The sequence below is a fragment of the Micropterus dolomieu genome, linkage group LG18, assembly GCF_021292245.1.
Source record: "Micropterus dolomieu isolate WLL.071019.BEF.003 ecotype Adirondacks linkage group LG18, ASM2129224v1, whole genome shotgun sequence".
Classification (NCBI taxonomy): domain Eukaryota; kingdom Metazoa; phylum Chordata; class Actinopteri; order Centrarchiformes; family Centrarchidae; genus Micropterus; species Micropterus dolomieu.
The window spans coordinates 25986871-26009689 of record NC_060167.1 but is presented as its reverse complement, the minus strand read 5'-3'; the positions used below and the strand labels follow the sequence as shown (position 1 = coordinate 26009689).

General features: G+C 39.3%; 2 protein-coding genes across 13 annotated transcripts in view; one reads left to right on the top strand and one right to left on the bottom strand.

Annotated features, from left to right (window-relative positions):
- The window catches only part of acap3b (ArfGAP with coiled-coil, ankyrin repeat and PH domains 3b), a 163670-nt gene that overhangs the window by 93318 nt on the left and 47533 nt on the right, over positions 1-22819 (bottom strand). The window lies entirely within an intron of this gene.
- Positions 1-22819, top strand: part of LOC123987223 (chemokine-like protein TAFA-5) — a 50944-nt gene that overhangs the window by 5039 nt on the left and 23086 nt on the right. For 2 of the 3 annotated variants that reach the window (XM_046075917.1, XM_046075919.1), the window contains one exon: positions 11854-12003. In XM_046075917.1, coding sequence (XP_045931873.1) covers positions 11854-12003 — 150 coding nt within the window. Of the gene's footprint in view, positions 1-11853; positions 12004-14086; positions 14523-22819 lie in introns of those variants that run through there. The other variant, XM_046075918.1, reaches the window with a different exon arrangement.

The window sequence follows — 22819 nt, the reverse complement described above, 5'->3', positions numbered from 1 at the left end:
GGAAACATTCAGAGACTTAATGTCAACGTCACTAACTGACTGACAACGTCTACCATTGTTTGTTTGTTGGTATTTTTAACCACCTGACCTTCTCAAGTCTTCACATACACTCGGTAAAGACCCTTGGTATCACACACTTTTTAACGCACTGGGTACCCTTTTAGCATAACTGTCAACGCTACAAGAAGGCCTAGTATAATAAACTCTAAAGTCCACATTGGGAGGATGGGAGGACTGGTGTTCGTTTCCCGTGTGCAACAAATAGCATTGACTCTTTTTAACTTGAAGCTGGGGCAATGATTTGTTGAAATTCTCTTTACATCCCGACAGCAATGAATAAATCAAATGCTCTGACACAGGAAAAAAAAAAAAAAACCTGGACTTTAATAAGCATGATTTTATTTGCAATGATTTCATTAGCGCGTGAAAATGGTTTTTGGGGAAGTTGGCTTTGGAGGGAAGCCTGAAGGGAGAGTTGAGGGATTTGTTTGAGTTTGATACTTTCAAAATGCGGCTATGTCTTGCTAGTTTCTCCAAAGTTGCCTATCCAAGCTTTAAGCTACATAAAGTACATAATTTACGTAACTAACTTCAGTTACATAACTTAATTCATGCAACTTAACTTAAACTAAACATAACCATGTAGTTTTATTGCCTAAACATAACCAAACTGCGACAGTGCATTAAAAAGCAACACCAAAGGGTCTTGACTAAGTATATGTGACAACTTGGGAGTGAAAATGTGTTTTACCTCTACCTTAAACCATAAAAAGATGGATGGATCGAATCAGTGCGGACTCTAACAGACCTCATCTCTTTTCAAAATAAAAGTCTCTGCAGCCTCTCAGGAAACCCCAACCTGCCCTGCTGAGTCTAATTAAGTGCTGACTGTTGCATTTTAATCAGCAGCCGCTTTATAATTTTCTTCTTTCTGCAGCAGCACTGACGATCTGAAACATCTGCATATGATGAGTCAGAAGCAACTGCCAAGCTTTTCTGCTTCAAACGCTCACAGAGGAGAAGGACTTTTATTGTTTTTGTCGTACACGAGAGACAGAATAAAGATTTAAATCTCAGCCCGAACGCAATTTGTCATCTGTCTGTCAGAAATGGCTCCATTAAAGGTCACACTTGTATTGACTGATTTGCATCAGGCTTCACAGTGATTGGCTCATTCACAGCTGTGTGGCCAGTAACATCCAATCATATTCACGCTGTAAGTAAAAGACCTAACAATTCATATGAAACTCAAAGACTTAATGTTAAATTTAAATCTAGTTTTAGCACATGTGCCTACAGCTCTCTTAAAAATGATAAAGGGTGATAAATATTATGTAGAATCTGAAAATGCACATCTCTTCTTTTTTTATATATATATATAAATCCACACTATGCAACAATTTTTTGTATTTGAATGTGAATTTCAGGTGAACTTTGTTATGACGTTGAAGTTAAGTCTTAAATGTTGGTTTCCAAATTGAATTTTGGACCCCGTAACCTTTACAGGGGTTGCTTACCATTCAGAGGTTCCTTCCTCCCCTCAGTTGCCTTCACTCCTCCAAACAGAGCGGATAAATTAGTTTGTGAAAAGCTGCAGCTGCAGTTAGTCTGATACTTTTGAGATATTATAGAGGTAATAATAACTGTGCAGCTGTGGAGCACAAATATTTGGAGAGACCTCACAAAAGAGCCAACATGAACTTGGAATAAAAAAATATGACTCAGTCTTGTTATGATTCAGTCAAGATTCAGTTTACACACATGTCTTAGTAAACATAAATAAGAATACATTTGCAATAATGCAGAAAAAATAATATTAGAATTCCTACAGTAGCCAGACATTATTTTTACTGTCTCATCAGTTCTTCTTGTGAAATAGTTTTTATTTATGTATTTATGATGATGATGGGTTTGCCTGACTTCATTGTGCCAAGTGTAAAGTTTGGTGGCGTGGGGATTATGGTGTGGGGTTGTTTTTCAGAGGTTTGGCTTAGTTCCAATGAAAGGACCTGTTAATGCTTCAGCATACCAAGACATTTTGGAAAACTTCATGCTCCCAACTTTGCGGAAACAGTTTGGGGATGGCCCCTCCGTGTTCCAACACGACTGCACGCCAGTGCACAAAGCAAGGTCCATAAAGACATGGATGAGCGAGTTTGGTGTGGAGAACCTGACTGGCCTGCACAGAGTCCTGACCCCAACCCAACAGAACACCTTTGGGATGAACTAGAGCAGAGACTGCGAGCCAGGCCTTCTTGTCCAGCATCTGTGCTTGACCTCACAAATGCCCTTCTAGAAGAATGGTCAAAAATTCCCATGAACACACTCCTAAGCCTTGTAGACGGCCTTCCCAGAAGAGTTGAAGCTGTTATAGCTGCAAAGGGCGGGCCAACTCTAAATTAAACCCTACAGATTAAGAATGGGATGTTAACAACCTTCATGTGCATGTAAAGTCAGTCGTCCCAAAACGTTTGTCAATATAGTGTATTTTGATTGACTGATAGATGTTCTGCTTCTCCTCCAATAACAAAAGCAACAAAAATCACCTCTATTTGTTATGTCTAACTCTTTTGTGTTGTTGTATATTTTGTTACACCTATGCCTGTCTAATTTGACAAATTATGTCCTATTGCACTATTAAAGAATAAAAATGAATAAACAAATAAAAAGCTCTGCTGACCAATCAATAAACACATTCCTATTGAAGGGGTGTTACTGTCCTGTTAAAAACTTCTCCACAAGATACACCCATGGTTCCTCACTCCCAATCTCTAAGATGCATTTAAGGGACTGAAACGTCTTTGTGGTTATCGGACCTTGATTGATTTCAGGGTTACGGGTCAGGGGATGATTAGCACCCACAGTCTGCCTTAAATCTTTCTGTTTTAGTGTATCTCGTGTCATCGTGTTAAACATGCCCAATAGTAACGACCTTGACTCGTATTAAAGTCCTCTGTGGTATTTTTGTTTCAACTCAGCTTCAGGGACTTTTGTCTAGCCTCATGTTGGATTCTGGATTTGCCTCCTGCCGCAAACAACTCATTAAGTATCATCAGAGGATCAACAAACAGCCGCTGCGTCGTGTCAAAAGCAATTTCAGCCTCATCATTATTCCTCTCTCTTCGCTCTCAGGACAAACACAGTGACTCCAGTTTTCCTGCTCTGTGATTGTTGTTCTTATTTTCAATTTGCGGAGAATTTAAAAAAAAAAAAAAAAAAAGATGACGGATAATAAAAGCTCATACCAACCAGATGTCAGTTTAACTTCCTCTCTCTCATTCATGAATAGATTACATGTCAGCTGCTATTGAGAAAACATAGTCAGAGCAGAGAAAACAACGTGCTGTAATTTCATTATTCTGCTGTAATGTGAGCGAGTCTTTATGCTTTGTGCGAACACGACGCTGAGGTTCATCTGTGATTTATTCAGCCAACACACAAAGTCAAATAGATGTAAAAGAGTTTTACCGCCGAGAGGGAGGAAATCAATCCCTGCAGGCAGGAAGTCATCACAGCAAGTTTACTGCTGTAAAAAAGGAATAATAATAGTAATTATAAAGTTATAAATAAAGATTTTCCTGCAGATGGAAAAAACATTTTCAAGTTTACAAAGCAGATCTGACAAGTTTGAGTTGAACAATACAAGAGTTTCCACCTTTTAAAAGTAAATCTGAGAAAACTTTATTTTTCCACCAAATCTATTCTTGACCTTGGGAACCTTGTAAAGTCCACTTACCAGCTTGATCAGCTGAAACTCACAATCTTCATCAGCTGATAGATTCTCTGTTGTCATCATGACCACCATACAGAGAACTTATTGTGGAACCTAAGTGGACCTTGAGTTTTTAGATTACCTTGATAATTATGGCTTTACAAAAAAGTAAACATATGCTTAAAATTTCACTGCCGCTCAACGCATCACATTACTGTTTATTGCACCTTTTTATGTTTTATGTGCTGCACATCCTGTTCAGGGACTGTGACTGCAAATTAGCTTAAAGCTAACTGTGGATCCACTGTTTTTAAATTGGACATGAATGCATAAACAGCAAACTAAACACAGAACGTGCACACAGTGAGGCGCGGACCTGTGGGCTTCAGTGCACGACAAATTAAATAAATGATAAATAACTAACATTCCTCTTTGGTTTAGTTTTTTGCATCAGGGTTTCTCAGGATTTGTTTTAAAATACTAAAAGTGTGGGATGCAGACAAATAAAGTGAGATAGAAACTGCTGCAGAAAGAAAAGTGAAAGTCAGCAGAGATCCAGTGAACTTTTTATGTTTTCCTTTCATTCAGTGAAAGAACTTGCTTATCAGCTGTTTACTGCGTTTTTCAGTTCTGAGAATCTCAGAGGTCCCTGAGTGTTGTCACTAAGCTTTTCATTTCAGTTAACAACGTATTTATTTCCCATCATAGAAACTCTTGAGCTCACAGGAGGGTGAAGCCTCCTTTTGGCCTCATTTTCAGGTCAAAATATCCACTCCTGTCATGTTTGAGGAAGGGCTGCGTATGTTTTTCATCAGAAGCGATTCGAACGACCTTCATGTGAAGAGCGTTAAATGAAAAGAGAGGAGGAAAATCTGCAGAGTTTCTGTGTGTGTGGCCGAAAAGTATAGCTTTGGTTTAGTTTAGTTTGGGGCTAGAGGAAAGGGTCATTATTGGAACAGGAAAATCCACAGAATATTTTATGTCAGTCTGTCAAAAAGTAGTATGTTTTGTGATGATGGTATAAGCGTGTGTTGAAGTGCAGTTAAGTGGGAAACGCTGATTAAGAACTCCTCTGATGCAGCTCATAGTGAACGGTTTTTCATTCACTAAAGACGTCCAACCGTTAACAGTTTTAATGTGCAGCTCCACAATAGACCTGCGGCGTCGTGCCTCAGTCATCAGATTTCCTTCAATTGTTTTTTTGTTTTCCATTTTGTTATTAGTATTATTATACATTTTGCTGCCGTGTCTCTTTAATCATGTTTACAGCGAACGTGCTGTTCGGTCGTCTTCTCCCAGCATGCTCTGCTCAGACTGATGAAAATGAGAAACAATAGTATTTCCATCCTGGTGTTCTGCAGCAGATGGAGAACTAAAGAAGGCTGGAGCTGCAGCTAATGAGCAAACAGAGGCCCGCTGCTGCTCTGCTGCTGTCTTGGTTACCATGGTATACTACCTGTTAGCGAGCAGCGTCTCTCACATCATCTACATGTAGGCTGAATCCCAATTATTGCAGAAAGCTCCAGGGCTTCTCGATGTCAGCAGCTCAGAGGGTTCAGGATCACTGAAATAGAAAAGTCGGTCTGTTATGTTTAAAACGCACTGCAGCTGTTTCACCGAAGCGCTGACACTGGTCCTGCAGATAAATAATCACGCTGACTTCAGTTTGAAGGGTAAAGCGGCACGGCAAAATTAATCTGCACATCTTCATGAAATAATTGGTTCTATAAGCTTCGTGATGTCATTGACTACTCCCCAGGCTACTTGGCGAGCATTGACCATAGCCATGTTTCACCTGTTTTAGTGGAAACTGGCCCCGCCCTCCAAATATAGTCAAGATCTTTCTGATGCGTTTCCTCACTGCACTGCATAATTATAAGCTATGAAGAACCGGTTGTGGGTCACATCCTTCTCTCTCGTTGAGGCGCTGTCTCTCCCTCTTAATCGTCTTCAGTTCAGTTAATATCTTGCACCATTTAGTATGACGTCATTATACAGACTGACCTTCTCTCAGCGTCCTTGTTTAGCGGAGATCAGGGTTGGTTGGCACTCTTTTCACTCTCCACTGTATTTCTCTGGCATAATTTATCTCAGAATAATACAACAAACGAAAGGCTAAGGTCTCAGCTATAAATACAAATGTTTTATTGTACGTTAATGTTTTCTAAAATTAGGTGATTTGTGTGCTAACCAGCCCCATCATGGGGTTGGCTCTTAAAAACAGGTGCCCAGATGCTGAAGCCTGCCACGGCTGGCGAGGGAATCACTAACACGTTAGCCACCGGCGAACACGCTGGCACTATTAAGTCACAATTGCTCTCTGAGCTTCTTTCTATTTTCTCTGCACAGTCCTTTTTACTCCTAGCTGGCATTTTGCTCAGAGGACTGACGAACTTGCTAATGGTCAGTAAGCATATAGCAGACCAGAGTTCACATCCTGAGTCCTGTGTGTGGTTAGATTTAGGCAACAAAAGAACTGTGCTAAAGGTTAGTAACAGGGGGTAGTTTCAGTTAAATGTGAAAGGATATTTTGGGGGAAATAATTTGATGGGAAAAGACACTCTCATGTCTGTAGAATAATAGCTTTAGATTTGAACAAATTAACCCAGGGAACCATACTTGACCTAGGGAAAAACATGAAACCCTTTTGAGCTGTGTCAGGGTTAGATATGTTCATTAAAAACATTTCCTCATGATAAAAAATAGTCTATCTAATAGCTTTATTTTTCTCTCTTGCTGAACATATTTGCTGTTGTAAAATTTTAATGTAATTTCTAAGAGACAGAGTTGAATAAAGACTTTGTATCTGCACATTCTTGCCTTGTCAGAGCCTCTGAGTGTAATTTAGTTTTTTTCCTAGAGGTCAGTCTCTCACTCCTTTGTGGTTTTGTGTGTGTGTGTGTGTGTGTGTGTGTGTGTGTGTGTTAGCGTCCATCCTCTGACCTTTGACCTTTGTGTCAGATATGATTACACTGTGGTGGAGGTTATAGTGTCCTCCCCTCTGTGTGTTGTGTCACTTGCTGTCAGATTGTGACTTTTGACCCTATAAACATGAAAGCACATAAACTGCTGATTCCACAGAGCTTACAGAGGTCTGACTATCTGTATTCATACAGAAATGAGGAGGAGGAGGAGGAGGAGGAGGAGGAGGGGGAGGTGATAACCCTCATCACAGCGGCACTCAGACAGAGATGAGATAGTTTATTAGCTTTCATGTAGCCTCGAGGCTAACAGGAGGGGGAGAGCACATCAGACAGAAAGCAGCAGTCGTGTTAATGCAGGCTGTCAGGTGTAATTATGAGCTTCATTAAAATTGCAGAGTCTCAACACCAAGATCTGAACAGTGTTAGTGTTTTAAAGAAGAAAATTCAACCTGTTTAATCTGGATTTTATCAAACAGAACCCTTCCTACTAAGTTTTTAAGTCAATTCTTTAAACTGCAGCTCGCTGGTGTGAAAGGAGGTTCAGCATCTAAACCTTTCTGTTTTAAGACCAGCCTCAGTAGCCTTTTAAAAATTATCTTCCCTTGTGGATGTATGAACAGAGTTATTGTATTTACAGGTGTATTTATATATTTCTAAAAGTAAAGTAAAGTTATAATCCTTAAGATGTACTTGAGCCATTCAATGCGTTTACATTCAGTAATTACCTCTACATAGTAGTTTCTATCATTAGTGGTGGATTCTGCCATTCCTTCGCTGAATTTGCTTCATTTGTATATTGAATTTGCTCATTTATATCAGGTTAGTTTATAGTGCACTTGCACGAGATAAACAGTCCTACCAGTGGTGTCACACACACTGAATAACAGGTAACACCAGTGGTGTAGTCTAGTTTTTTGTAGTGAGTATACTGTGAATTTTCCCTTCCAGACAAATATTCACACGTCCCATAGCGACCCGTCCCAGAACAACTTCCCATAAGCACCACTACACTCACTAATATATACAGTGTTCATGTACATGGAATAGAGAGCATTGTGCAGGACTGCTTAGGCCATGTATGATCAACACTGCAAAGACTTTAACAGCCTATGACGGTAACAGGTGGGCAAGGGCGTCACTTTGTGCTGAACAGTGGTGGGGACATTTAAGGGCTCAGATTAGAGTTGTGACAAAACACTTAGCATACAAGACGTGACAATCCAGAATATTGGGGTCACAAGAACAAGCCTAGAAGATATTTTAATATTTAAAGAAATATTTTCCTTGATGAAATATATGATTGGGGGGTCTGGGGCTCCTCCCCCAGAAGATTTTGAGTATTAAACACTTAATTTATTGCATTATGTGGACATTTTTTTGTTACCAATTTATGGTGGAAATGTCTTTATATATACAAAGGTGAACAAAGTTCATGTAGCAGGTGTCGTATCAGTAAATTGTTGGTTTTATTTTACTTAATAATGCAGATCTGTTTTTTTTCTATATTTACACTGCGTTGCATGATTTCTTATTGTGCCAAAAAATCATTTGTTATCTAACATTTCTTGTTGAAAGCTATTTTTCAGGACATTTTTAACAAATATTTTCAGAAAGTGGTGGGGACATGTCCCCAGTGTCCCCATTGTAAATGACACCTATGCAGGTGGTAAGAATAGACTGATTTTCTAATGTTTTTACTTTAGATGAATTGCTTGCGCAGAGTGACCGCCAGGCAGCTGTGCTGTTGTTTGGTAGGTGACGTCAGATCCCGGTCACAGGCCACGGAAGCCCCAAACGTCAGTTCAGTGCTTCGCAACACAGACGGGGTGAATTTATGAATGAACGTGTGAAAGTTCTGCCACAAAACAATATTGATACTTCTACATCTCGCTATTTTAAGTGGGTATATGGAAATCTTTGACCGTTCCTAGTGGGTATACGGCGTATACGTGCGTATCACATAGACTACACCACTGGTTAACACGCCAACAAAGACAGGAAAGAAGAAGACTGCAAGTTGGGAAACATGGATGTAAATCATTTTGGATTTAAAATACTTATGTTTGTTTGACCTCATTGACACACACAATCTGTTTTTGTAACACTGAATGTAATCATACCTTTTATTTGGTAACAAGGGAACTACACAGAGCTTTACTTTAAATAAATTGCAGCCTTTCTGTTGATTGGTGTGTGGTTGTCTGTCTGATGAGCTACAGGTGGGCCGCTTTGATTGGTTGATTTGACTCTCTGAGGGAACAAAGGCCAGCTGCTTCTCATTTTCCACTTTCAGACAGATCTGATTGTAAATCATCAGATTCTTGAACCTGTTGCTGCCCTGGAGATGAAGAAGTGGGAGTAATTTTTGTTTTTTAATATCATTTTCTTGAGTCAGGAGCTGAGTAACTTGTGTTTTATCTCGTGTTTTGTCGGCTGTCATCAACATCATCAGGGTTAGTTTCTCAGACTTTAGAAAAGCATCTGATGTTTTGATAAGTCGTTTTGATTATGTAATTTCCCTGTAGAAGTGGAGGAGCTTGTGCGTACGTGAGAGCAAAACACTCCTCATCACACAGACATTAATCCTCCTGAACTCACCTGATGGACAGCAGCGATGACTCAGACAACAACACTGTTTCTTCATTCATGTTTCTCAAAGACGCTGCTGACAGAAAACACTGCTCACTACATCAAAACCTCTCAGCTTCTGAGTGCTGTTGCTGTTGCACCATGTTTCAGGCTGACAGCTGAAGCCTTTCACCTCAACACATTACTTCAAACAGCTACAGCTGTAGAAATGACAGGATAGATTTTTTAAAAACAGCTGAAAGATAGATTGACCTTTTGTAAAATAACTGTAAAATAACGATTATTATACTAATTTCATAAATACTTACATTTCCCCTTAACTAAAGATAGGAAAAAAAGCTTCTCAATACTTTTGGGGATGCCCAGTTAAAAGTGCATTACAGTGTAGCATATGACTAGATTCACCAGTTAGGGGGCCATGGGGACAAAATAGTTTAATGCAATTAGTCGTTTTTGGTCTATATGTGCACACACAAAAAATATCCATAGCTTAGCAGCTCCTGTTTACACTGTATCTATGGATGTACAGACAACTATCACTGGGTTACTTTGACACTGAAGAAAACTTGAAAGTTTTGGACTTATAAGGAGCGTAATTTTTCTATGATTTCTAAGAGGATGGACGTTTATTCACAATAGATGATCAGAGCGAATGATAACCTACCAGGAACGTATGTGAAATAGAAATGTTCTGTCAAAAGTGATGCTGCAGGAACGCTCATAGACTGTCTACAATAAAATGTTCAGGATTTATCATTTTTGGAGAGTCTCAGGGGGACTGTGTGAGGCGAAGGCCATGAGACAGATGACGGTAGCAAAGATAGTGCAAGGATGCTAGGCTAATCTGTATTATCACAAAACTGTCAGGGGATTCAGTGTTAACAGCCTATCCAACAGTGTAAGCATAGACCTCATATATTTTGGCTGTACAGTTCAAAACGTAAGTTAACACAACATACCAAGATTTAAATAATTGCGGTGTCAAATACATTGATGATATTTTAATCATATAAAAAAGGTTTTGCTTTGTACATAAAACCTAAATGGAGCTAAAAGAGCAATGATGAGATGAAAACACTTTTGCCGAAAAAATTCTGATTTAGCGAACAGGTATCTCACGACTGATGGACGCATTTTTCTATAACGCGCTGAGATATGGCTTGTAGCAGTTTGCCCGCTTGGAACACATTCTTGAGGACCTCCCTCCATTTTTCTCAGATCCATGGTCCTCAGGTCCATGCAACTGGTTCTGTTTGTGGTTTGCAACCCATACTTCTTGTTTATTACAGCCATGTGTAAAGTCAGCTACTGACCTAACTACGCTTGCTGTAGCCCGGTTTATTCGCTCCAAACCAGCTGATGGAAACGCACCTATTTCGTGTTTTGTTTTGTTGTTTCTTTTTTGCGCCATTTCAAAAGTCCGCTTAAAATTCGAATGAAAATTAAATGGAAAGATGGCTATATTCTTGTTTTCTCTTTACAAGTTTTGAGTACAGTTGTCTAATCTCCAACTAACTTTTTTTTTTTTTTTGCCACAAGCAGCATCAAGCAACACAGAGCAGATTGAACCAGGCAGGAAGTCAGACACAGAACGACATAGAGAATCAGGTCAATTTTCAAAATAAAACACCCTGTGGAGACTCCCGATCGTAAAACAACAATAAACACGGTTGAAACAGACACAAAAAGAAACCTTTTAACTACGTAGCCCACTTAATCATAGTAGAAGCACAAAATGCAAACACCGGTTACCAAATCCACAAAATCTAAACATGTCAGCAAAATCAGACTTTGACGCTCGGCTATGGACACATCAAAACTGTGGCGCAGCCGTAAAGTGGCGTAGTCAGTGGATTCCAGGCATTAAAAAGACTCTCTTATCCAACTGACCTCTATCTTTCTGAAAACTGTTCCCTCTGTTCTCCTTACTCTGAAGTCCTGTTTGTTGTAGGTCCAGCCCTTTCTGAAGAGGGGACGGTCTATGACTCTTTACCAAGTACTTTTCACCAAGCATTCATCCATCCATCATTCAGCCTCTGCAAAAGTGAAGTTTTATTATTGATACTGCCAGCCTCCAATGATTCCTTCCATTAATCAGTTATTTTTTTAGATGTCCAAAGTAATTCTTCAAGCCGTTTGCGTCTGCACGCTAGCGCCATCTTCAAGGATCGCAATGTAGGTAGTCAATGTAGTTCACAAGTTAAATACATCTCCTCCAAAGACAGAGAAGTTCATTCAGACCAGTAGACACTGATAATGGAAAGTGACCTTATCCTAAGACTAATGAGATGAATGGACACAATGTCGAAGCAGTCAGAGACTTTCAACTCCAAATCTAAACATCTTTCCTTTATTCAGCTTTCTCGTGTCCCAGTCAACAGTACTGCGCAGGTTTTGACCACTCAGTGGTTTTGATACATACAAAGCTCCTCAGTTTGCATCATCTTGTGAACAAGCCATGTTTGACCTCTACTTTTAACAAGTGCACAATCAAGTGGCTTATTCTCTCAAACTGAGGCAATTGCACAGTGAGGTAAACAGAAACAAAAAGGTCAATAAAAGAAAACATATCCGTTTACAAAATGTTCAAACATATGTTTACCTGATTTACTTCCATGCGACCCTCAGGTCAGCTGGCGGCAGGGACCTGTGAGATCGTCACTCTGGACCGGGACAGCAGCCAGCCGAGGAGGACCATTGCTCGACAGACGGCCCGCTGCGCCTGCAGGAAGGGACAGATCGCCGGGACGACACGAGCCAGACCGGCCTGCGTTGACGGTAAGACGCTTGCTCTCCTCTTGACAGTTGCTGCCAACAAGTCCTCCAAATTAAACAACAGAATACATTGTTTGGCCACGCCCTCTCGCACGACACAAGACCGTGCCGTCCAAAACGGTTACAGAAATCAGTTTTATGATATGATTTTATGGTTTGGTTGAGGGAAACATCATAGTTTGGGTCAAAATTATAAATTTTTTTATAGTTAGAGGACCTTCATCATCATAGCTACAACAATAAACATACATTATGGTTATGGTTAATTAACAACAATGGAAAAACAATGGTGACTGTTGTTTTGAACCAGTAAACAAACAGCAGTCTCTGCTTTTGTTGACACATTGATCCACCTCGACCTCCTGGATTTTGTTGCTTTATAATAATCCTTTGCTGCTGTCATAATCATTACAGCCACGAGAACACTATGAATCTCAACGTATGTCATTTTGGGGAACTTGCTGACGCAACAAATTATCACTCCCAACTTGTCACATATGGACACTTGGTCGTGACGCCTCAGGCATTGCTTTTTAATGCACTGGTTACCCCTTAAGGATCGTTTTTGGACGTGTAGAGCTCCGTGGTCAAGTTAGCAATAATAAAAACGCAAAGTCCTGTTAAACTTTCAAAATAAAACACGTGGTTAATGTTGTGAAATAGCCTCTCTCTGTTAGGTTAAGGCACCAAAACTACTTGAGTTAGGAAAATATAATGGTTTGGGTTAAAATAAAAACGTTAGTTACGTTCAAAAGAATCAACACTATTTGTTTCAAACAGGAATTGAACACCATCTTCCTGGGTAAAATTGTGGTGTCTGATCCATTGAACCACCTAGACCACCTCCCTATGTGTACTGCTTTGAGTTATTTATACTAGGCCTACTTAGCATTGAACAATGACCCTAATGGGGTACCCTGTGCATGTAACAATGACGATAAAGGGGCTTTCCAGTGCGTGAAAAACTGATGCCAAGGGGTCTTGACCATCCGTCTGCTGATTGGTGGAGACACTCAGCAACAGGTCTCTTTTACAATTTTATAACATTTGATATCTTTAAGGCAGGTGATAAGATTAGTGAGTTTTTACTGCTTCCGCCATATTCCACTATGCTTTTTTTTTTCTACTTCTAATCTATTCCCTAATCTATGGAGGTTGTCTATTACTGTCTCCCCTGTCTCGCTATGAATTTCCTGCCATAACAAGAACTTGTTCTACAGAGTTTCTGATTCCTGACAATGTTCACAAACTTGGATGAAAGCGTGTTTGGTGTGTTTTTATGGGTAAATTAAAGGGTCTTTTAATGGATTGTTGTTTCACATTGAGTTAAGGTGTCGCCAGCACGCAGACTGAAGGCCGCTTCACAGCTTGAGGTTAACTTTAATTTATGAAGGAAACAAACACACAGATACCTGCAGCTTCCATCTGTATCCTCCTCATCTCTTCATCTGGACTGCACGGTTCATAAAGTCACAGTCCAGATGGGAACAGCCCAGAGTTGCATTGCATTTCATCACCGGCTGTCTCCTCCTTTCTCTTTCTCTTTCTGCCATCTGGAGATGATGGCAACAGCTGGAGGGACTCGGTCTGCTCTGCAGGGATTTACAGGCTCTCCCGGTGATACAGTGAGACAGTGAACAGTTGTTTAGCCGAGTTAAAGAACCTCTGCAGTTTCTCTCGCTGCTTTCCTTTCAATAAAGCTTTAGATGAATAGAACTTCAAATATGTTCTTCTTCAGATTTGTCTTCAGATATTAGTTTTTCCTCACATCTGCACTGACCAAAAAGGTGTAACCAAGATTGCATTTTTACCTAATCAGCAGAAAAACTTTATCTTGTTCATTGAACAGGTTTGAGCTCTGACTAACTCTACTCTCAGACTACAGGGTGGACTGCTACGCTAGCAGTTCCCCCTCGTCCCGTCTTTGTGCTAAGATAGGCTAACAGACACACAGAGATTAAACTGGTGTTGGATCTCTATTTTTTTTTCTCCATCTGACTCAGACAAGTCAATTTACTAAGCTGTTTATATTCATATTTTACTGATATATCTGCTGAGAAACCTTTTGTGTGTCGTTGGTCAACAGTGCTGATCCTCAAGGTGTTGCAGACAGTGCTGGAGCTGCAGCCTAAACACTGTGACGTCAGTGATCCGAGCTGTTTGAATTTGCTCTGCTGCTTTGGGAGGATATTTTCAGCAGCAGACTCGATGTGAGAACGCTGCTGATCGCTGCGACCTGTTTTCTGAGCTCAGAGACTCATCAGCAGCTTCCTGTTTTTTCCTCACTGAATGTCTCAGAAAAAACAAAACCTGTTTAAACTCTTAGTGACTTCTTCACTGCAGTGGATGATAAATTGCTGCTGGTTGTTAGATAGGCGATGTCAGACAATAAACTCTGGAAGGGAAAATGCTATGATTTACATACAACACCTTTAACCTGTTATTTTTTTAAAACTAATTACTGCTAAATGTTGAGGCACAAAGTATCCGGACATTCAAGCTATATGAGACAGTCGACATATTTTTGGAGATACAGTGTAACGCATATTAGTGAACATTAATCCAAATCTTAGTAATACAAAATGCATTCAATGCTTGTGAATGGCAAATCTTTGTAACTGTCCATCAGAAAGAGTTGTTTCGTAAAGTATTCGGTGCAAACTTCAGCCTTCATCTCGACGTGACCTTTACAGAGCTGCGTGTTGATATTTATGTCAGTCCATGTTTTCTGTTGCAATCTCAGGTAACATAAACTCTAAAGTCTCTTCAGCGTTTCAGGGAGAAAAACTGATGTAGTTCAGATAAAATACAACTTACAACATAATCTAAACTTTCCACACCCACATCATGGGACGTGAAAACTGTGGCGGAAGAAGTATTCAGAACACTTACTTACGTGAAAGTCCCACAAATAAAAATTACGATTCAATTTTATTTATACAGCGCTAATTCATAACAGAAATGATATCATTACATTGCATTTTTATATGGAGCAGGTCTAGACCATTGTCTTTGTAATATTATGTACTGTAAATAATACTATATAAATACATATACCAGTACAAGTAAGTCCTGCACTGAAAGTAGTACTAAAAGTACAGAAGTATAAGCAAGAAAATTTACTTCTTTTCCTGAAGTAAAGTGTCTTTAAATTCTGTTAGATAGTTTAATTAATAATATTGCTTCACATTTTAGATTATATTATTGCTTTTCCCAGTAATGACTAGTGTTACTATTTCCAAAACAGTAATAATATTACAGTGATTAATCCAAGTAACGCCGCGTTACTGAACGCACCATCTTGTTGTTCAAGTCAGCTGTTAGCCATAAAGGAAGAATGGAGAACGAGGGAGAGAGGCGATGTATCCACAGCTGTAAGTAATGTTAGTGCCATTATTGTGTCACAGTCTAAGATGCAAAGAACATTGTCATCCGTTGTAAACTTTGTGTGACCAGCAAAAAGCTTTCAGCCGCGAACAATTCTAATTTATTGAAAGAAACTAGTAACTTGCCCAACACTGATCCTATGTTTTGTACATTTTTAATCTGAAAAGTATCATAGCATTTTAAACAAATTACATTTTAAGTAAAGTATTTCTCTCTGAAATGTAGTGGAGTAGAAATGCATCTTTTTGTAGTTTTGTTATTGTATAGTTTTTTACATAGTAGTGTGGAACAGTTTAACTGGTAAAACACATTCATTTATTCTTTGCACTTGCCTGGATTTCATTTTCCTCACCATTTTTATTTTGTTGTATTCGATTTTAGATATATTTGTATCTGTATATCTTTCACTGTGTATATCAAGCTGGTATTTTCTCTGTGATTAGTGATGAGTTTGGTCTTACATTAACTTATCCTTTAAACAATAAAATAGACAAGCAAGCTCTTCAGATATTTTGTGTGTGTGGTCAGAGTTCAGAAAGTCTTAAATAAAACTCAGACCTCTCAGCAGCCGATTTGTTTGGATCTCTGACCTTTCTGCTGCCTGTGAGAGCTGCATGTTGGTATTTATGTCAGTTTGTATCTGAGGCGGCTGCTTGCTTTGCTTTTTATTGTTCTGCTGTTTAAATCCACCGGCGCAGCTGCAACCGCCAAGCTCAGAGAAAGGATCAGACTGCAGTCAGTTCTTATCTGACCACTCACATCTCCAAGCTCCGGCTCATATACCTTGGCTGACTTAAACCGTGATTCTGAGTCTTGGTTCCTGTGCGGCAGGTCCCACTCTGAGTGGAGATAATCCCAGCATGCATCACAGGAGGTCACACTGAGAGGACATAACATGTTTACAGATACAGAAACTTCACCAGGATGGAAAAGTCCTCTTAACTTAAAACGTCTGTAGAAAAGGTCTGTGTCTGCGTTCGTTTGTATCAAGACTTTGTTGGGCTCTGAAGGAGCTGCTGTTCACGTAAATCGTTAAAAAAAGAATATGAAAACTCAGCTTAATCCTGAAAAATTAATTTTGAATGGTTCTTATCATCCTCCTCTGCTTTTTACACCATATATCTGGGCAGAAAAAACGAAAAGATGCTACTGTGTCAGAATATTTCATCCTGCTGTTTTGTTTCAGTCGTATCAGATTGATAGCGATGAATAAAAAAGGCCACCAGGCTCTGAGTACGTGTGGAGAAACAAACAAACAGATGAGACCTTTTTGTTTCTCATCAAGTGCAGATGAACTGAAAAGGGCAGAGAGGCATTCAGAGTATGAGAGAAGGTAAAACCTCTGACCTGAAGACAGAAGAGAGGAAAAGAAAATAGAAATAAATAAATGAGGAGAAAAAATATTGCAGAAGCAGCAAGTGTGTTTCACAAAATGTATTATTTTTATTCTCAAAATCAAGAGTGATGTATCTTATAAATGGGATCTGAATGAAAAATATTTCAGTATTAGGATTTCTGTATCTATATATGAGATCTTTCTCTTTTAATCAGGATATTTTTGTCTTGCAATGATGAGATTGTTAACTTGTGACATAACCATAATAATAACGAGATCATTTATTGTTTAATTGAGAAGCTACTGTATATGCTACTTTTCTTTGTTGAATGCAATGTACTTCTGCAGAAACTAAAGTAAAACAGACCCTCGGGAAAGAAAATGTAAATAAGGAAAAAAGAGAATAAGTAAAGGAAGACAACATCAAAGTGAAAATGAATAAAAGTTGAGAAAGGGTTGGGTAGGAGGCAAAGCAAAAAAATTTAAGGAAACAAAAAGAAAGATCAAAAAAAGGAGCACAAAATGGATGATTGTCTTTGCCTTTGCAGATCATCAAACTTCTTTAAAAGAGGAATAATGGTTTCTGTGTCCACTTCCTGTTAAGACTGTAGCACAGATTATATTTTTTTTCTTCTTGTTTTTCCGCCTTGTTTCCTTTTCTTTGTTCCTCATCCTTTCCTCTCGTCCTCGGGGGATGAAGCAGTGTCTCTCCTTCTGGACGCAGTCTTTGATGAATGAAGCGATTACAAAAATGGCCTCCTCCCTTTTCGGATAAATGAACTGCGCTGAACGGTGGCGGCGGATGGATCCGCGTTGCGGTCATTCATTAATCAACGGGGTGATGCAGCGCTCGCAGGTGTTCAGGTGTTCACTGATACCTGAGATTAATCCACTGCGTCTCCACTACACAGTGTTTGTTAATATGAAAGTCTGTTTTCTGTTTCTGACCGTTTTCTATATTTAACGCCAGAAAACACGCCGATTCCCTCTGGAAACACCAGGTATATCATCCTGAGTGCATATTGGTCAGAAACCTGCAGGTGAATGAGGTTTCTATAAACTCTACTAAGAAGAGTAGATCCCAGTATAGATAAAAGCCACAGCTCTGTTCTGAACCAAAATAGAATCGTAGAAAAATCATGTCTAACTTTTATTAAAAATGCAATGGTTGTTTAGGTTTGCTGTGGACATTCACGCCATGAAATGTAATATGTCAGATGTGAAAACTTTTAATTTGTTTTTATAAGTAATAAAATTCTAAACCAAGACATTATCCCTTTAACTCTAACAGTGCTCATTTTGGTGTCTTATTTTCATGATTTTAGAGAAAAAAAAAGATAAAATTACAAGAGAACAAACACACACAAACATACAAACAAAAAAGAACTAAAAAGTAATAGAATATAGTTAATTCATTGCCTATAAGGACTTTGGTAGGATTCATCCTCTGGGGACCATGAATGTCTGTGCCAAAAGTTCATGGGGATATTTCAGTCTGTACCAAAGTGGTGGACATTGCTGCTAAAAAAGATCTTTTGGCACTGTGTCCTCCCTTTCATCTCCCAGGATTTAACTTCAAATCGGGTGAAACTGCAGGACAAAACTTCCAGCAGCAGTGTTCAGAAGAGTCGGGTCACAGTACAGATGTGGAGGCCAGGGAGGAGGACTGACATACAGGTGGTTCACTGTGGCAGCGGAGGGCCCAGTGGCTCAACATTTTTATTAGTATACGTTTATTGTGCCTAAAATAGAACCACTAAGGACGACTGTAGATCAGATGGTGGAGTGTTTACTAGTCGTATGGTTGATGGTTTGATTCCCTGGCTCCACCTGTCGACATGCTGAAGTGACCTTGACCGTACGACACTGAACCCCAAATTGTAGAGAAGAAAATATAAGTCAGTGTGAATATAAACTAATATGAAAATTAAGGATGTGTAAAGTTTAAGAGCTTTGAAAGAGAGAAAAAGCTGAAAAACAGTATTTTTAAAAGTGATCGGCTTTTTATCGGTATATGTAGCTGCAGTTCATTTCGAGGTTGTTACAGGTCCTGATTGGACATTTTGTCTTGTTCTTTGATTTGATAGCCTTTATTGTACCCGAGAGGCAATTTGTTTCGCAACAGTAGTCAATACACATCAACCAAATGATAAATGGAAGACATAAAAACATATAACATACAATAGGTGCTGTCAACAAACAGTACAGCTACCATGAAATATAGAGCACTATGAAATATCCTGTATTAGAGTATATGTGCAACAGCAACCAGGACTACAGTTTGTTTAAAAACCCAACAGCTGATGGAACAAATGATCTCAAATATCTGTTTGATTTGGCCTTTCTAGGGAAAGTGTTCCTCCTCCCTGATGTCAGAAGTTGAAACTTTGCCTTTGCCTTTTGAATATCTCTCTCTTTATAAACATGGTCAATATCATTCAGGCTAGTGCCAATGGTCTTTTGGCAAAGTTTAACAATGTTTCTCAATTAACAATTTTTGTTAATCATGCTGAGATTGCCGAAACCAGCAAATCATTGCAAAAGTTGCAAAAAAACATTTTCAACATTTTACATTTTCTTTGGGTTGATGTGTTCAGTCTGGACGTTTCCAGGTGATTCTAGGAAACGGCAGCATTTACAACTTCAACTCTGAGCCATCTTATAAAACACTGGGACACTGCTGAGGTAATAGAGGTGTTATGGAGAGAAGCATGCGGCGTACTCACTCAGCGGAGGCGTCCAGGGACGATGGAGGAAAGAGATGAATCAACAGACATCGGCTTCCATCCCCGTCCACAGCAGGAAGTCAAAGAAGCTGTGATTACATGTCGTCCTCTCAAACAGGGCGCTGCTGTTTCCTGCCGGTCTGTTCTTTGACGCCTTATGTTGTGTCTCAGGGGGTAACTGAGAGCGTTCAGTGCTCAGTGAAATGTTTCCATACAAGCCTGGGCAGGACGACACACTGAGCCGGGGGGCCGGCATTAATAGGCTTATTATTAATAACTGACATCAGCAGCAGATGTACAATCAGTATCTCTGGTCCATCATTTAATGTCAGTTTTCTCTGTTCTCTCTCACACTCTCTCACACACACACACACACACACACACACACACTGTCCGCTCGTTTTCATGCATAATGTTTTGACCTGTCTGGACATCAGCCACCTATGAAAATAGAGGAGGAAGAGGAGGAGTAAGAAAAAGAAGAAGAAGAAGAATGAGAAGAGGAATGTTGGCTGTGTCCGACATCCCCACTCATTCACTACTCCCTACCCCCTATGTAGGGAGTTGTATGTACAGGACTATATAGTGAGCTCACTCGCATTATTAAAACAACACTGTCGGACTCTACTCCGATCATTATTTTGGCGCCTTTAATTTCGTCATTGCCGTCGGACAATCAGTTGGTGGACTGTTTTTTCTATCAGCGCAAAGCATGATGGTAGGTAGGGCTTGGTTAGTGACCATCGGTTGTACACTAATTCTCAAAATGCATTCTGGGATACGTTGAGTGGACTATTTAGGGTATAATAAGTTCACTGTATAGTCCACTATATAGTGAGTAGTGGGTGATTTCGGACACAGCCAATGAGAATGAAAAGAGGAAGAAGAAGAAGAAGGGCTGCAACCTACATTAAAAGTTCAATTAATAGCCGAGTGACAGTGTCAGTTCATTTAACCGAAACAACAAGCCCCAAAGTATAATTCTTATAGATTTACTGGTGTAACCTGGTACAGGAGATGAAAAGAAAAAGAAAAGTGCTGACTCACGTTACCTTTGATGTGCTCTTTAAGTTCACACGTGTCTGTTCCTTGATTATTTATATTACTTTAGTCTGTAAGAGTCCACTGATCAAAAGATTCGAAATAGCTTTTCATAAAAATTAATCCAAATTATCCTGTCATGTGAAGTCCTTTGCTCTGTGTCTGCTAACTTTTCTCATCCTGCACTGTGTTGATATTTGCATTACATTACTGCCTTCAAAATAAAAGCGCATAATGCTAACAGTTTGTACAGTTAGCTTCTTGGTCCCTTTGGGCTTAGAGGTAATTCTAGGTACAGTTAGAGTTTTCAGAGTCTGAGATTGTGGGCCTCCCCTCAGACAAGCATGGAAAAAGGTGCCCCCTAACCATAACTTCAGACCACACCAATTACATAAAAAATGTCTGTCACAAAGCATTTGTTAGTTTCTGACTCTGGGAAAGAGCATAAACCTCCACAAACTGACGTATCTCTGAATGTCTTTAACCAAATCACAAACATTTAGGCTGTTCTGTGTCATCTCATTTTGATAATTAATGTAAAATGTTTTACTTCCACTGACTGAGCGTCCCCTGAAACAGTTTGGAGCCTCTCTGGAAAGGTCTGCCTCCCACTTTGAAAACATCTGGCTTGGCGTTAAGTCCAATTAGCTTAGGATAAGTTTTTTAAAAAAATAAGGAACTTGGAAAATGGAAATGTCAGAGGAGGTGTGATTACACGATTCATAACAAAAGTTATCTCATGGCACTTCTCATATAGAGTAGGTCTTGTAAGTCCTAGTGCCCGACCCCAGTAGGGATTTAAATTGTGATGCCGAGGAAACAACAAGAATGATTTTAAGCCAATAAATACGAATGATTTTTGTATTATTCTATCATATTATCTTTGCTGAGTACATGCCTTCACTGTAAAAAAAAATATTTTAAATGTAATTATTATTTTTGTTAATATTATTTGGGGGGGGGCTTAGGACACTTTTATGGTAGCTTCTGCCCCCCTAAAATAGGCCTAACGACGTCCATGGATCACCAGAATCTTTTCTTTGAAAATAACCTTCATGCTATTTGTTATTTGAAAACTAACATTTTCATAAGTTGAAGTATCTCCTCTTTGGAGGATCCCTCTTTCGCCACCTTGATCGAGGTGTAAGCGATGTGAGAATTTAATTAAGTATCATGGCTGAGAGGAGCTGCTGTTCAATAGGAAATTGGTTTGATAATTGGGGCCTAACGGGCTATCACAATCACACCACTGCTCTGCTGCTCCAAAGGGAGACCTGATTACCTGGTTATGTATTACAGGCCTATACAGACTCTCATTTTCTTCATCGTTCCCCATGTTCACAGAGTGTAATTTAATGCTGGGAATGAGAGCGGGGCTGGAACGACAGGAAAGAATGGGTCAGTAAAGTGTCGCCAAACAGCAGGAAATCGTCTGAGAGAAGAATTAATTTTCTAATGAGATAACAGAAAGAGAGAGGCTAGACACATGATCAGTTGACAGACTGGACAGACATATGTTTGTGTATGTGTGGCGTTCTACTGAGGACACCTGCTATAGGTACTAAATAATACCAGTATATTATTTATTTCATTTACGTTAAGCCGTTTATATTGTGTTGTGTTACCATACGTTGCTTTGAGATGTGTTGCTTTGCGTTAAATTACATCACCTTGTGTTACATCATATCATCCTATGTTATGTAATGTCATGCTACTTTGTGCTGTGTTACGTTACATTATGTAACATAAAGTCATTTCACATTACGTCATGTCACATTACGTCATGTCACATTACGTCATGTCACATTACGTCATGTCACATTAAGTCATGTCACATTACGTCATGTCACATTACGTCATGTCACATTAAGTCATGTCACATTAAGTCATGTCACATGACGTCATGTCACATTACGTCATGTCACATTAAGTCATGTCACATTACGTCATGTCACATTACGTCATGTCACATTACGTCATGTCACATTAAGTCATGTCACATTAAGTCATGTCACATGACGTCATGTCATATTACGTCATGTTACGTTGTGCAGTGTTACGTTTTGCTGCTATTTTGTGTTGCATTTCGTTGTGCTACGCTGCATTACACAATGTTACGGTAGGCTACTTCATGTTCCGTTACAACATGTCATGCTATGTTATGTCATGTCATGTCATGTAATGCCATGTTGTGTTGCATTACATTGTGCTATGTTGCGTGGTGCTGTGTAACGATGTGCTGTGTTCGTCATTATAGCAGAATGCTCAGTTACGCAAGCATTATTACAGTTATGAGTTTTTGTTAGTTATATAATGCATTAAATATTAA